The 10856-nt window shown below is 37.1% G+C and overlaps 2 protein-coding genes across 2 annotated transcripts in view; one reads left to right on the top strand and one right to left on the bottom strand.

Moving 5' to 3' along the window:
- LOC111370740 (SEC14 cytosolic factor-like) overlaps positions 1-3542 on the top strand; it is a 4607-nt gene extending 1065 nt beyond the window's left edge. The window contains exons 4-12 of the mRNA XM_022992593.1: positions 591-674; positions 774-827; positions 1423-1500; positions 1714-1767; positions 1901-1960; positions 2048-2143; positions 2343-2444; positions 2532-2612; positions 2976-3542. Coding sequence (XP_022848361.1) covers positions 591-674; positions 774-827; positions 1423-1500; positions 1714-1767; positions 1901-1960; positions 2048-2143; positions 2343-2444; positions 2532-2612; positions 2976-3296 — 930 coding nt within the window. The 3' untranslated portion in view covers positions 3297-3542. The remainder of the gene's footprint in view (positions 1-590; positions 675-773; positions 828-1422; positions 1501-1713; positions 1768-1900; positions 1961-2047; positions 2144-2342; positions 2445-2531; positions 2613-2975) is intronic.
- Positions 3543-4395: 853 nt separating this feature from the next.
- On the bottom strand, positions 4396-7438 carry LOC111370739. Its single transcript, XM_022992592.1, has 5 exons — positions 6968-7438; positions 5834-5919; positions 5435-5740; positions 5239-5322; positions 4396-5115 (listed from the first exon to the last, which is right to left on the bottom strand). The coding sequence occupies exons 1-5, from the start codon at positions 7361-7363 to the stop codon at positions 4671-4673; spliced, it is 1317 nt and encodes a 438-aa protein (XP_022848360.1). The 5' UTR covers positions 7364-7438; the 3' UTR covers positions 4396-4670.
- Positions 7439-10856: the final 3418 nt, after the last annotated feature.

Below are 10856 nucleotides of genomic sequence, written 5' to 3'. Positions count from 1 at the left end.
GGTATACTTGAGTTTCTGAGAGATTCAAAGTTGGAATTCTGATGCGGATGCGATCTTCAAATTTTCATTTGATTTGGATTGGTTTATTCCGTGATTCGTTTTTATACAAGAATTGGGTATCATTGAGTGTATAGGTGTTCTAATGTGATCTTCTTTTGTATACATAGAGGCTTGCATTTTTCAGTTTGGTTATTTTTTGCAATTTTTGTGTTTTGAGGCAGATTATTTGTCTCTGGTTATATCTATATCTATTTTATTACCATTCTATTCAATCAGTCTAATTTCTATTCCTTAAACAGTCTCCCTTAGCTTTACAGCAACCCATATGAATATACAAATTAGAAAAACCGAGAGATTCCTTCAAGAAAACTAGTTTTGTCACCATTTTAGAAAATAGAAGGTGATTGATTCTCATATTGCTGGAAAGAACAATAATAGTGCATCGCCAAACGTTTATTTCCCACATCTACTGGTTTTGGAAGATGAAGATTCATTTTGTTAGGAAACCTGCAATATTACATGGACAAATTTTCTGTTCGAATTTTATGGATAAAAATGTATAAACTGTTACATTTTGTCCTGGTTTTCAGAATATACATCAAGGGTACCCCACTGAGAATTTGGTGAGATTTCTGAAAGCAAGGGATGGGAATGTCTCCAATGCGTATAAAATGGTACAACACATTCTATTCTAAGAAAATCCCGAAGAGTATCTGACTTGAATCAAGTTTATGTATTTCAAGTATTCTTACCAATCATACTTCATGTTTCAGCTGATTGATTGCTTGACCTGGAGGATACAAAATGAAATTGATAACATATTGGCTGTGAGTTTTCATGTTTTCTCTAAGTACAAGCATCATCAGTGTATGGACCAATTTTAGTCTTGACCAATGCATTCATAAAAATCTGTTACATATTCATATGCTTTAAGTTTAGCCAATTATTTTACTTCTACAAATACATTGTTACTTATTTCTCTTTGCTGAATGGCCATATAACAATCATGTACTCCAAATGGTAGAATGCTATATAAGAAGCCCGATTTGCAGTTTCATGAGCTTTATATCTATTCCTCTGATTCTTATTTCTGAAGATCATGCATTTCATCACTATCAGCATTATCAATGATGAAGTTGCCACCTCATCTGATTAACCTTAATAACTTGTAGGTAGAAGAACTTTTGGATGCTTATAATTTTATTGACTTAGAATCTTTAGCTTTAGATAAATCCAGATAAGATCTCAGAGAGTAAATTTATTATTTTAAATCATCGAGATCTACTGGTACGACATGCATACCAGAAATTACTTGCGCATCCAATAACCGTATCATGTCATCCTTGCTCTTCAAGGAGAAAGGTTAATATTTGACTTTTTTATTTTTTTTTTCACTTTTGATGCAAGTGGTTACTTTTGCAGAAGCCAATTATCCCTGCTGAGTTGTATAGAGCAATACGGGATTCTCAGCTTGTAGGATTATCTGGATACTCAAAAGAGGTAATGCTTAGATGCATCATTGGGAGCATATTTTTCTTTTGTTTCACCAGAATACAGAAATTGACTTTACCAGGAAAATAGATTCAAATCTTTTCACTATAATTATTTTTTCTCAGCATAACAAAATGCGGAGCTGATACACTTTTAACTAAAATGACAGATTTTGCATCTTTTTAGTCCAGCTCACGACCTTTTTACTTGTTAATCTTTTAGGGTCTTCCTGTCATTGCTGTCGGTGTAGGGCTCAGCACATTCGACAAAGCATCTGTAAGATGTCATGCTTTTGACTTATCTAACCTTGTCTAATTTTGCAATTTATTTGGATGAATTCTTAAGGAACTTACTGCTGTAAGTATTTTTGGGGTGTGATTTTCACTAATATCAATCTCCTTCATTTTAGATTCACTACTATGTCCAGTCACACATCCAAATGAATGAATACAGAGATTGTGTGATTTTAGTAAGTTATGGCAATTAATATTCAGACTGTAATACATATTTCTCACAATACTTAAATTTCTTTGACTTACTCTACTTCATGTTATAGCCTTCCGCATCAAAAAGATTTGGGCGATACATTGGCACTTGCATAAAGGTTTTGGACATGACTGGTTTAAAATTTTCTGCACTGAATCAAATTAAGGTATTTCTTCTGTTGCATAGCCCTCCAACGATATTTCTTCTTTTGTTGAATAGTTTATGGATTGTTTTCTTAATCATCTTAGGAGGACCAAAGCCATTAATTATCTATCCTTGTATTAAATATTGAAAATATTATTGTTTACAAGTAAATATTGACCATGTTAACTAACCGGGGTCACCTGTACTACTTTCCGTTGCAGTTGTTGTCTGTAATATCTACCATTGATGACCTTAACTATCCAGAGAAGACAGAGACATATTTCATAGTTAATGCCCCATATATATTCTCGGCATGTTGGAAGGTTTGTTACATATGGGCACATTTCAGTTTTCAGGTTATATGCACTTGATCAGAATTTAACAAATCTAATATTTCTACCTGCTTGCAGGTTGTGAAACCTCTTTTGCAAGAGAGAACAAGGAAGAAAGTGCAGGTTCTTTCAGGCTCTGGAAGAGATGAATTATTAAAGGTAAGGACACTGTTCTGGCACATGGTTTTTGGAAGGAATGATGCCTCTCTTAATTAAAATTTTTATTGGATTTGTGTGAAAATCATGTGAAGTGTCGGGTATGGTGGCCTCTGATCTCCCTTCTTGTAGTGAAACTATTCCATTAGAAATCTCTTATGGCATGTTTGGTTTAGTGGTTTGACAGTTTAGAAGAGAAAGAGGAGCTAAAATTTCATCTATCGTACTATCTAACCTGGTCTGAGTCAAGTCTGGCAAATGTTTCCTACTTAAGTAATGAGCAAGTGCACTACTCATTACAAAAGAGACAGCTTATTTTGATTGTGTCGTTCTTCTTTGAGAATCCTGACTCATAATTCATTGCAGATTATGGATTATGAATCTCTCCCACATTTTTGTAGAAGAGAAGGATCAGGATCATCTCGGCATTCTAGGAATGGAACAGTTGGTGATTGTTTTTCTTTTGATCACTCCTTCCATCAGGAACTGTACAACTATATTAAGGAGCAAGCTGCACTCAGGAAGCCTGCTGCACCAATCAAACAGGGTTCATTTCACGTGGATTTTCCCGAGCATGGTCCAGAAGATGTCAAAATTGCTGAAACTATTGAATCTGAGTTTCAGAGACTTGGGGATCAAAACCGGCTTTCTCATTCATTACACGAGCTTAAGATAAATGGGGACTGAAGCTGGATGAAAATTAATATGCATAGGCTGATGCCTGTGTTCCTCTGATGGCCTACTCTTAGAATGGCTTTTGGAGACTTGCATTATCTGTATGTAGGTTTGGGGGCTAACTCAAAATTACAAGTTGATCCACCTTATCAATCAGAAGTTTTTGGATATTCCAATACTCAAATGGAAGTTCATTTATAGTATTTAATGTACTCAACAGTGATATTGTTGCCTTTATAAAGTTCATTTCACACTTCATATTGTCTCATAAGTTAAGGCTAGACTCCATTGCATTGTTTACAAATTGCAGGTTTTACCTCACGGTCACAACACAGCCTGTTTGAGAGGATGCAGCAAGATACTTTGCTTCGGGTTTGGTTCCGCAAAACTTCTATAAATTGATCTGGCTCGTTTAGAAATTTCTGTTTTATTTTGGCTAAGAAGATTTAACCCCACTTAACTGAAAGAATGATGAAAGTGAACCTATTTAATTTATAAACATATTCAATTAAACTTACTCTTTATTCACATATTTTGTAAGATCTACCAGTATTACTCACTTACCAACAACTTGTTTCTTTCTATTTATAATTTAAATTGATTATAATCTATTCCCAAACAAACTAGTAACCAAGTGCAATGCAAAATGCAAGAATTTACGTTTGAACTAAGGATCGATTTGATTGCAAGAATGAAATTTGGGTGAAAAATGAATTTTAGGAAATTGAATTGCTTAAAACTTGTTTCACTGTGAATTGTCAATTAAATGTGTTTGATTGATATAATTTTTCACTTGAAAATGTTAAAATTTTCGATCTTTTGTTATTCGTTTGACTTTTTTGATGAAAATTGTCAATTAAAGAGAAAGAATTTGTTATAGTTGTGGATAGAATCTGTTTTCATTGTCCAAAAAAAAAAAACTGATTTCCCACCGAACCCAGGGGAATTGAAATTCCACAAAACCAAGAAAAAAAGGGTCAAAAGGGGGGGGGGGGGGTGGTGAGGGGATGGAAAATCAATTGCCAAACAAATTATTGCAATCAAACAATGAAAAATGTGGAAAATGGAATTTTTCTCAAATCAAACAGGCTCTAATTGTAGGTTGGAATGATTTTTTGAAAAGCAACTCAAGTAAAAAACTACGATTCCTGTACAATAATATTACAACATAATGAACAAACCTCAAACCCTACAAGAAAACAAGTCTTTTAGGTGATTCAAATTCAACCATAACAACAACGGGAACCAAATGTAAATCAGCCAACACCATAACCACATTCCTGCATATCTACTCCATTTCTTCACCCTCCAATGGCACGTGACTCCAAACTACGTTTTTTTCTAAGATATATGTGCAACAAAGACAACTACACAACTCTTAAGAATTTAGCCCAACCGCTTGTAGCAGTTATAGGCAAAGGCAACTGACATAGCAGCACCTATAACAGCAAGTGCGGCATAGGTGTCGTCACGCTCCCAGCATTCATACCATGTAGGCATCGAGCACACCTTCCGAGCACCAGCTCGTTTGCCACTACTGCTTCCAGAAACTTGCTTCTTGGAGTTCTTCGTTTCAACTGTAAATTTTGCTGCCCCCTTGGATAAATCAGAACTCTCCTTTTCTTGAAAAGTACGGTTTTGACAGCAAGGGGAGCTTTCATTTGCTGAACAACATCTTGTGCCATCCAAATGAGATCCAAACAAATTTGCACTCGCCTCATTTGTTCGTGTCGAGTCCTTTATGCTTGTTTCCACATTGGTCCCACTATGTACCTGTAGCCTAAGTTCCTGTGATTTTTTCTGCTCTTCTTCTGATAATCCCATCTGCCCCCTGAAAACCAAATAATATTGCACTTTTAGCTTGTGATGGTGGTTGCTCAATATTAGAACCTAAGGTAATGCAACTTAACTCAAAAATTAATGTGTAAAAATAGACATAAGAATTAAAAATTACCTCCATAGGCAATCTACAATTTCTCCTTTCTCAATATGTTGTTCCAGCAAAACAGGTACATCATCAGGCATAACATATCCATACCTGCAATATTAATCAAAACCTTTTTCTGTTTATCATACTTGAAATTTAGATAAGAACAAATTCTTAACTGCTAAAATAGTAGTAGATGAAAACAGACTTGTTTACCACATACCAGTGACCCGTGACTTCTTTTTTACCATTTGGTCCAAATATGATCACATTCCCTGCATACTTATGCCCTCCAACGTGTGAGCATGGACTGATGGACACTTTACCCTGCAGACCATGAGACTCTATCTCATCTTTGAATCTGCTAATCACTGAGGGTCCACAAATTCCACACCGTCTATCCCTTGTACCATGGCAACAAACAAAGATGTACCAACCTCTTAGAGCTTCTGGGCTTCCAGGCAACCACTCGCCATCCTTAACGAACATTTCCTCAACAAATGTGTCGACATCAAAATGTGTTAATCTCCTGCAATTTTAATTAGTATCAAATGCACTATGTAGAAGAAAAGGACATGTCATAAAGGTCCTTGAACCATTAAAAGATGAATAGTATTTTAACCTGTATCTGATCATGTCTGGAAAGATTAACACGTCGCCATTTGATGTCTCAGTTCCATCATGTCCCTCACATATTGTTAGGCGGGTCTAGAAGGAAGAAAGGGAAATGAAAATTAAACAATTTGGCCCAGCCATCACCATGAAAAGATAATCAATACAAATTAGTTCAAATGGCCACAGCGCTTGTGAGAGACAAACACAAGCAGATGTACACATAGATGACCAGAAGGCAACTAATTCATGTTCCAGAATTCTTATCGACCACGCAGACACAAAAAATTATGTAATACCATCCTTACAAGTCTTGGCCCTAATTTGAAGGTATATATAGAAAACAAGCAGAAATTCCCAGGAAAACTTGAAAGACGTAGTTGTTCCATTTTGCATACTAGAGACCGTAAGTTGCCACGATAATTTCCAGCACATCTATGACATAGTAACAAAAAATTAGAAGTATAACACAGATTAGTCTATATATTTTTTTAAGATAGAAGTGTGACATGCCAATTCATGTACAGGTGCATACAGATAAAGAAAAAACTCTGGAAAATTTTACATATCTTTAAATCCAGATAATATGTCACCAGTTTCAGCATTACTGCTCCGTAACACATAGTCATGCAAATATTCGTATTGATTTTATGCAACGGAACATCAGCATTGCTCCTATAGTCCTTTAGATCCACAAGATATAACATATCCAGAAATTTACGAAAATTACTCAAATAAGAGATTGAAGAGCAGATTAAAATCATCCCAGCTTTAGTCATTTCCATAATCTTCATTTAAAGAGACCATTTATTCCTAGATCAATTCCACTAAAACATAGAAAATTGGATTAAGTATAACCATATCACCGATCAAAAGCTTTTCCATTTGAAAAACCTTAAATCCAGCAGAAGATTCAAAAAAATAAAATAAATAAAAAATCAGAGCTTCCAGCTATAAATCCAGCAGAAGATTCAAAACCCACATACTCAAGCACCACTAAAAATCGTGCACATTCCATTAAACTTCTGAAGTCCTAGTGAAGAAATCAAGTTGAAGAAAGCCCATAAACCCAAACAAATTCCCTTAAAACAAATAATGACGAAAAAAGAAGCACAAAAAGATTAAATAATAAAGACCCTTAAACCTGTCGCTTCATATCAGCCTTCCGAGCAGTCAAAGTGGCAGCAAGAAGCCTGGGTAGCCGATCGAATTCCGCGGCCTCAATTCGCGGAGGCCAGACCTGTGGGTTCTTGTAACAAAGAAAAACATGGCGGTTGTAGAGCTCAACGGTTCCCACAAGCGAGAACAGTCGGAAATCAGGGCGGAAGAATCCATAATCAGCCTCATTAATCAATCCAGCGTCGAAACCTCCTCCCGCAAGAAATCCCTCGTTCTGGAAACTGCCGGAGGCGCTGCCGATTTGTGGGGTGTCAAGGAGGTAACTGTCTGGATCGGAAGCCGCCATGGGGGAGGAGGAAGAGGAGGGGTGGTGGGAATGGTTTAGGTATAGAAGAGGATCGTCCATTAGCGGATTCGACATTGGATTTTGTCGTAAAGAGTGAAATTTTTCCAGTTGACAGTGAGAGTGGGAGGGAGCTGGTCAACGTCTTTCTTTCTTAACCGACCAACTAAGAAATAATTAAGAATATAAAAGTCAATAAATGTTGTGTTCGAATTTCAAATCAAATGGAAAAGAAAAACGAATAACAATTTTCCACATCATAGTTCCTAGTTTGGGTCACGCAATTCTATGCTTTTTAATCTCACGATCTCAATTTGACTCTCTTTACAAGTTCATTTTAAAGATAGATTTAACTCAATATAGTTTGTTCGCATCGATTCTAATGAGGCAACTCGGACAAAATGTTGACCCATTTCGAAGTGATTAGAGAAGTTTAATTATTGAAAACTCATGCATGTGAAGTGAGGTCATTGACGAGGCCCGCTTAGTTAGATTGCTCAAAGTCATTATCTGAAAACATCATCACGAATAAATTGAATGAATATCCCCAATGACATCAACACCATCCATCAAAACAAATGAGAGATATGAATGTTTCACTTCTAACATTAGCATCATTATGTTCACCAATCAAAAGAAAGTAATGATTAACTACATTGCATGTAATGATGAATTCGACTACGGACTACAACATAGTTTGTTAACAATAAATTCTATTCGAGCAAGGGGTTGGCACACAACTCAAGGGTAGCAAGCCCTTGTTTCACGGGGTGTCTTTCTTCTTGGCACAGAAAGAGACAACGTGCGGCAGTAGTCTGCTCCGCTAGACTACCTTTCACCTTTTCTCGGTCGCGTCGGGACGAAAGAAAATTTGATTGCAATTTTGTAGAAAGTTTATAATAGAGAATTTGAATACATTGAAAGTAAATTGAACATTGATTAATGAAAACTGAACATTACAATTGATGAAAACAGAAAATTACAAATGCTGGTGCAGGGAGCGGACACCAGTGAGCTTGAAAGATTTTTGAATCACTAATACCCCCTATAATAGCATTCTGAACAAAAACCTAAATGACAGGAGTAGACGTTTAAAAGACGAGGAATCATACTAAACGTTTATTAATATCAGAGCTATTTTACAACTAAAATAAATATTACAATAAAAAGAAAATTACAACTCAAACTTGAAGTAATATTTACAATGTGCGGCTGAAGTTGGGCAAGTTGCGGCTGCGATAGTGTCAAGGGGCTAAGTAAATCTGCAGTCCTTGACATTCTCCCCCATTTGTTTTGGCGACGTCCTCGGTACCATCAAAGCATGATATGCTTCAATTAATGGTTTGAAAGCTCCGAGATCTTTTTCTCTTTCCCAAGTATTCTCCTCACTGTTGCATCTCATCCATTTGACCAAGTGCTCCTGATGATCTTTTCTAGAAGCTCGAGTGATTCGATGGTCAAGAATAGTTTCAGCAACCTTCTTTCCAGTTTTCTTCAGTTCAAACACAGGTCACTTTGGTTCATTTCTAGATGGGTCCTCCTTATCGGCAAAGTATGACTTCAACACACTAACATGAAGGACCTTATGGATTTTACACCATGAAGGGAGTTCAACTCTGTATGCAACTCTTCCAATCCTTTTCACGATGGGTAATGGTCCGATGTATTTTAGCGACAATCTTGAGTCCTTCCCTCTTGTTGGTTTGTAAACATTTTTGTCGGAAAGTTTAACCATTACCAGATTTCCAACATTGAATTCAATGAAACGACGCTTTAGGTCTGCAACATTTTTATACCGTTTTTGAGATTTTTCAAGATAACTCCAAGCAATTTCAATATTTCGTTTCCACTCTTGAGAAAAGTTATTTGCTTGAGAGAACTTGGTACTTCGTTCGATATCCACTGTATGAAGGAGTAGCGGTTGCTGGCCAGTAACAATCTCAAAAGGACTCTTATTGGTAGAATAGCTCTTTTGGGCATTGAAGCAAATTTGGGCTTCATCCAAAAGTTTTACCCAGTTTTTCTGCGAAGTAGAGATAAAGTGCCGAAGATATTCTTCTAGCATAGAATTGAAGCGCTCCGTCTGTTTGTCAGATTGTGGGTGAAACTAGAACTCATGTTCAAAGTTGAACCAAGAAGTTTGAAAAACTCAATCCAAAATATGCCAGTGAAACGAGGATCTCAATCACTGACGATGTCCTTAGGCAGCCCCCAGTATTTGACAATATGTTTGAAGAAGAGCTGAGCTGTCTCTTCCGCAGATACATACTTAGGCGCTGCAATGAAAGTTGCATATTTTGATAGACAGTCCACCACGACAATGATAGTGCCAAAATCCTCAACTTTTGGCAACCCAATAATGTAGTCCATCGATACACTTTCGAATGGCTGGGTTGGGACGGAAAGGGGTTTCAGCAAGCTCGCATTTTTCTGATGATCTGCCTTATCTTGCTGACAATTAAGACAGGTTTTTATATATGTTGCAATGTCGTCCCGCATTTGAGGCCAGTAGTATATACGTTGCATTAGTGCACAAGTGCGTTCCTCTCCGGGATGCCCTGCCCAAATTGTGTCATGACATTCTGTAATTAGTGATTTCCTCAGATCTCCACCCTTAGGAACATATAGGCGATCTCCCTTTGTCTTCACTAGTTCCCCATCGAGCCAGAACTATCGAGTTTTACCCTACTTGATGAGGTCGACCAAATATTGGGTAACCGGGTCCTTCTCCATAAGTGCTCGAATTTGGTCTCTAGTGTTTGTGAAGACTGCGCTTCCTGAAAGAGCAAATGGCAGCTAAATCGGCCCATCGACTAAGAGTATCAGCAACATGATTACTAGAGTCGAGATGATACTCTAACATAAAATTGAACTCTGAAAGGAATTCCTGCCAACGAGCCTGTTTGCTCGATAGTTTTGGTTAGGACATGAAGTGACTAACTGCAGTGTTATCTGTCTTCACAATAAATGGAGACCCAAGCAGATAGTGACGCCATCCTCTAAGACAATGGACAACTGCTAACAATTCCTTTCATGTGCCGAGTAACGACGTTCTGTCTGGTTTAACTTCCGGCTCTCATATGCTACCGGATGTCCTTCTTGCATGAGGACTCTACCAAGGACAAAATCTGAAATATCTGTATGAACTTCGAATGGTTTAGCCATATCCGGCTAAAACCGGGTTCGTCCACATGGACTTCTTCAACCTTTCAAAAGCAGCTTGGCATTGGGATGACCAATCCCAATCCTTATCCTTCTTTGTCAATTCAGTAAGTGGCAGTGCAATTTCTGAGTAGCTTTTCACAAATCTTCGATAGTAATTGCATAACCCAAGAAATGAACGTACATCATGTACGATTTTTGGTGGTTGCCAATCTTTGATAGCTGTAACTTTCTTCGAATCCATAATGATTTTACCTTGTTCGATGATGTGATCCAAGAAACTGATAGATGTCTGAGCAAATGAGCATTTAGATAGCTTAGCATAAAGTTCATTCTATCGTAGCCAATTAAAAACTTGCCTCACATGCTGGACACGTTCCTCCAATGTCTCGCTGTAGATTACTATGTC

Source organism: Olea europaea, chromosome 21 (assembly GCF_002742605.1).
Source record: "Olea europaea var. sylvestris chromosome 21, O_europaea_v1, whole genome shotgun sequence".
NCBI classification, from domain to species: Eukaryota; Viridiplantae; Streptophyta; class Magnoliopsida; order Lamiales; family Oleaceae; genus Olea; species Olea europaea.
The sequence above is the reverse complement of the archived record's forward strand: the minus strand, read 5'-3'. Positions and strand labels throughout refer to the sequence as shown.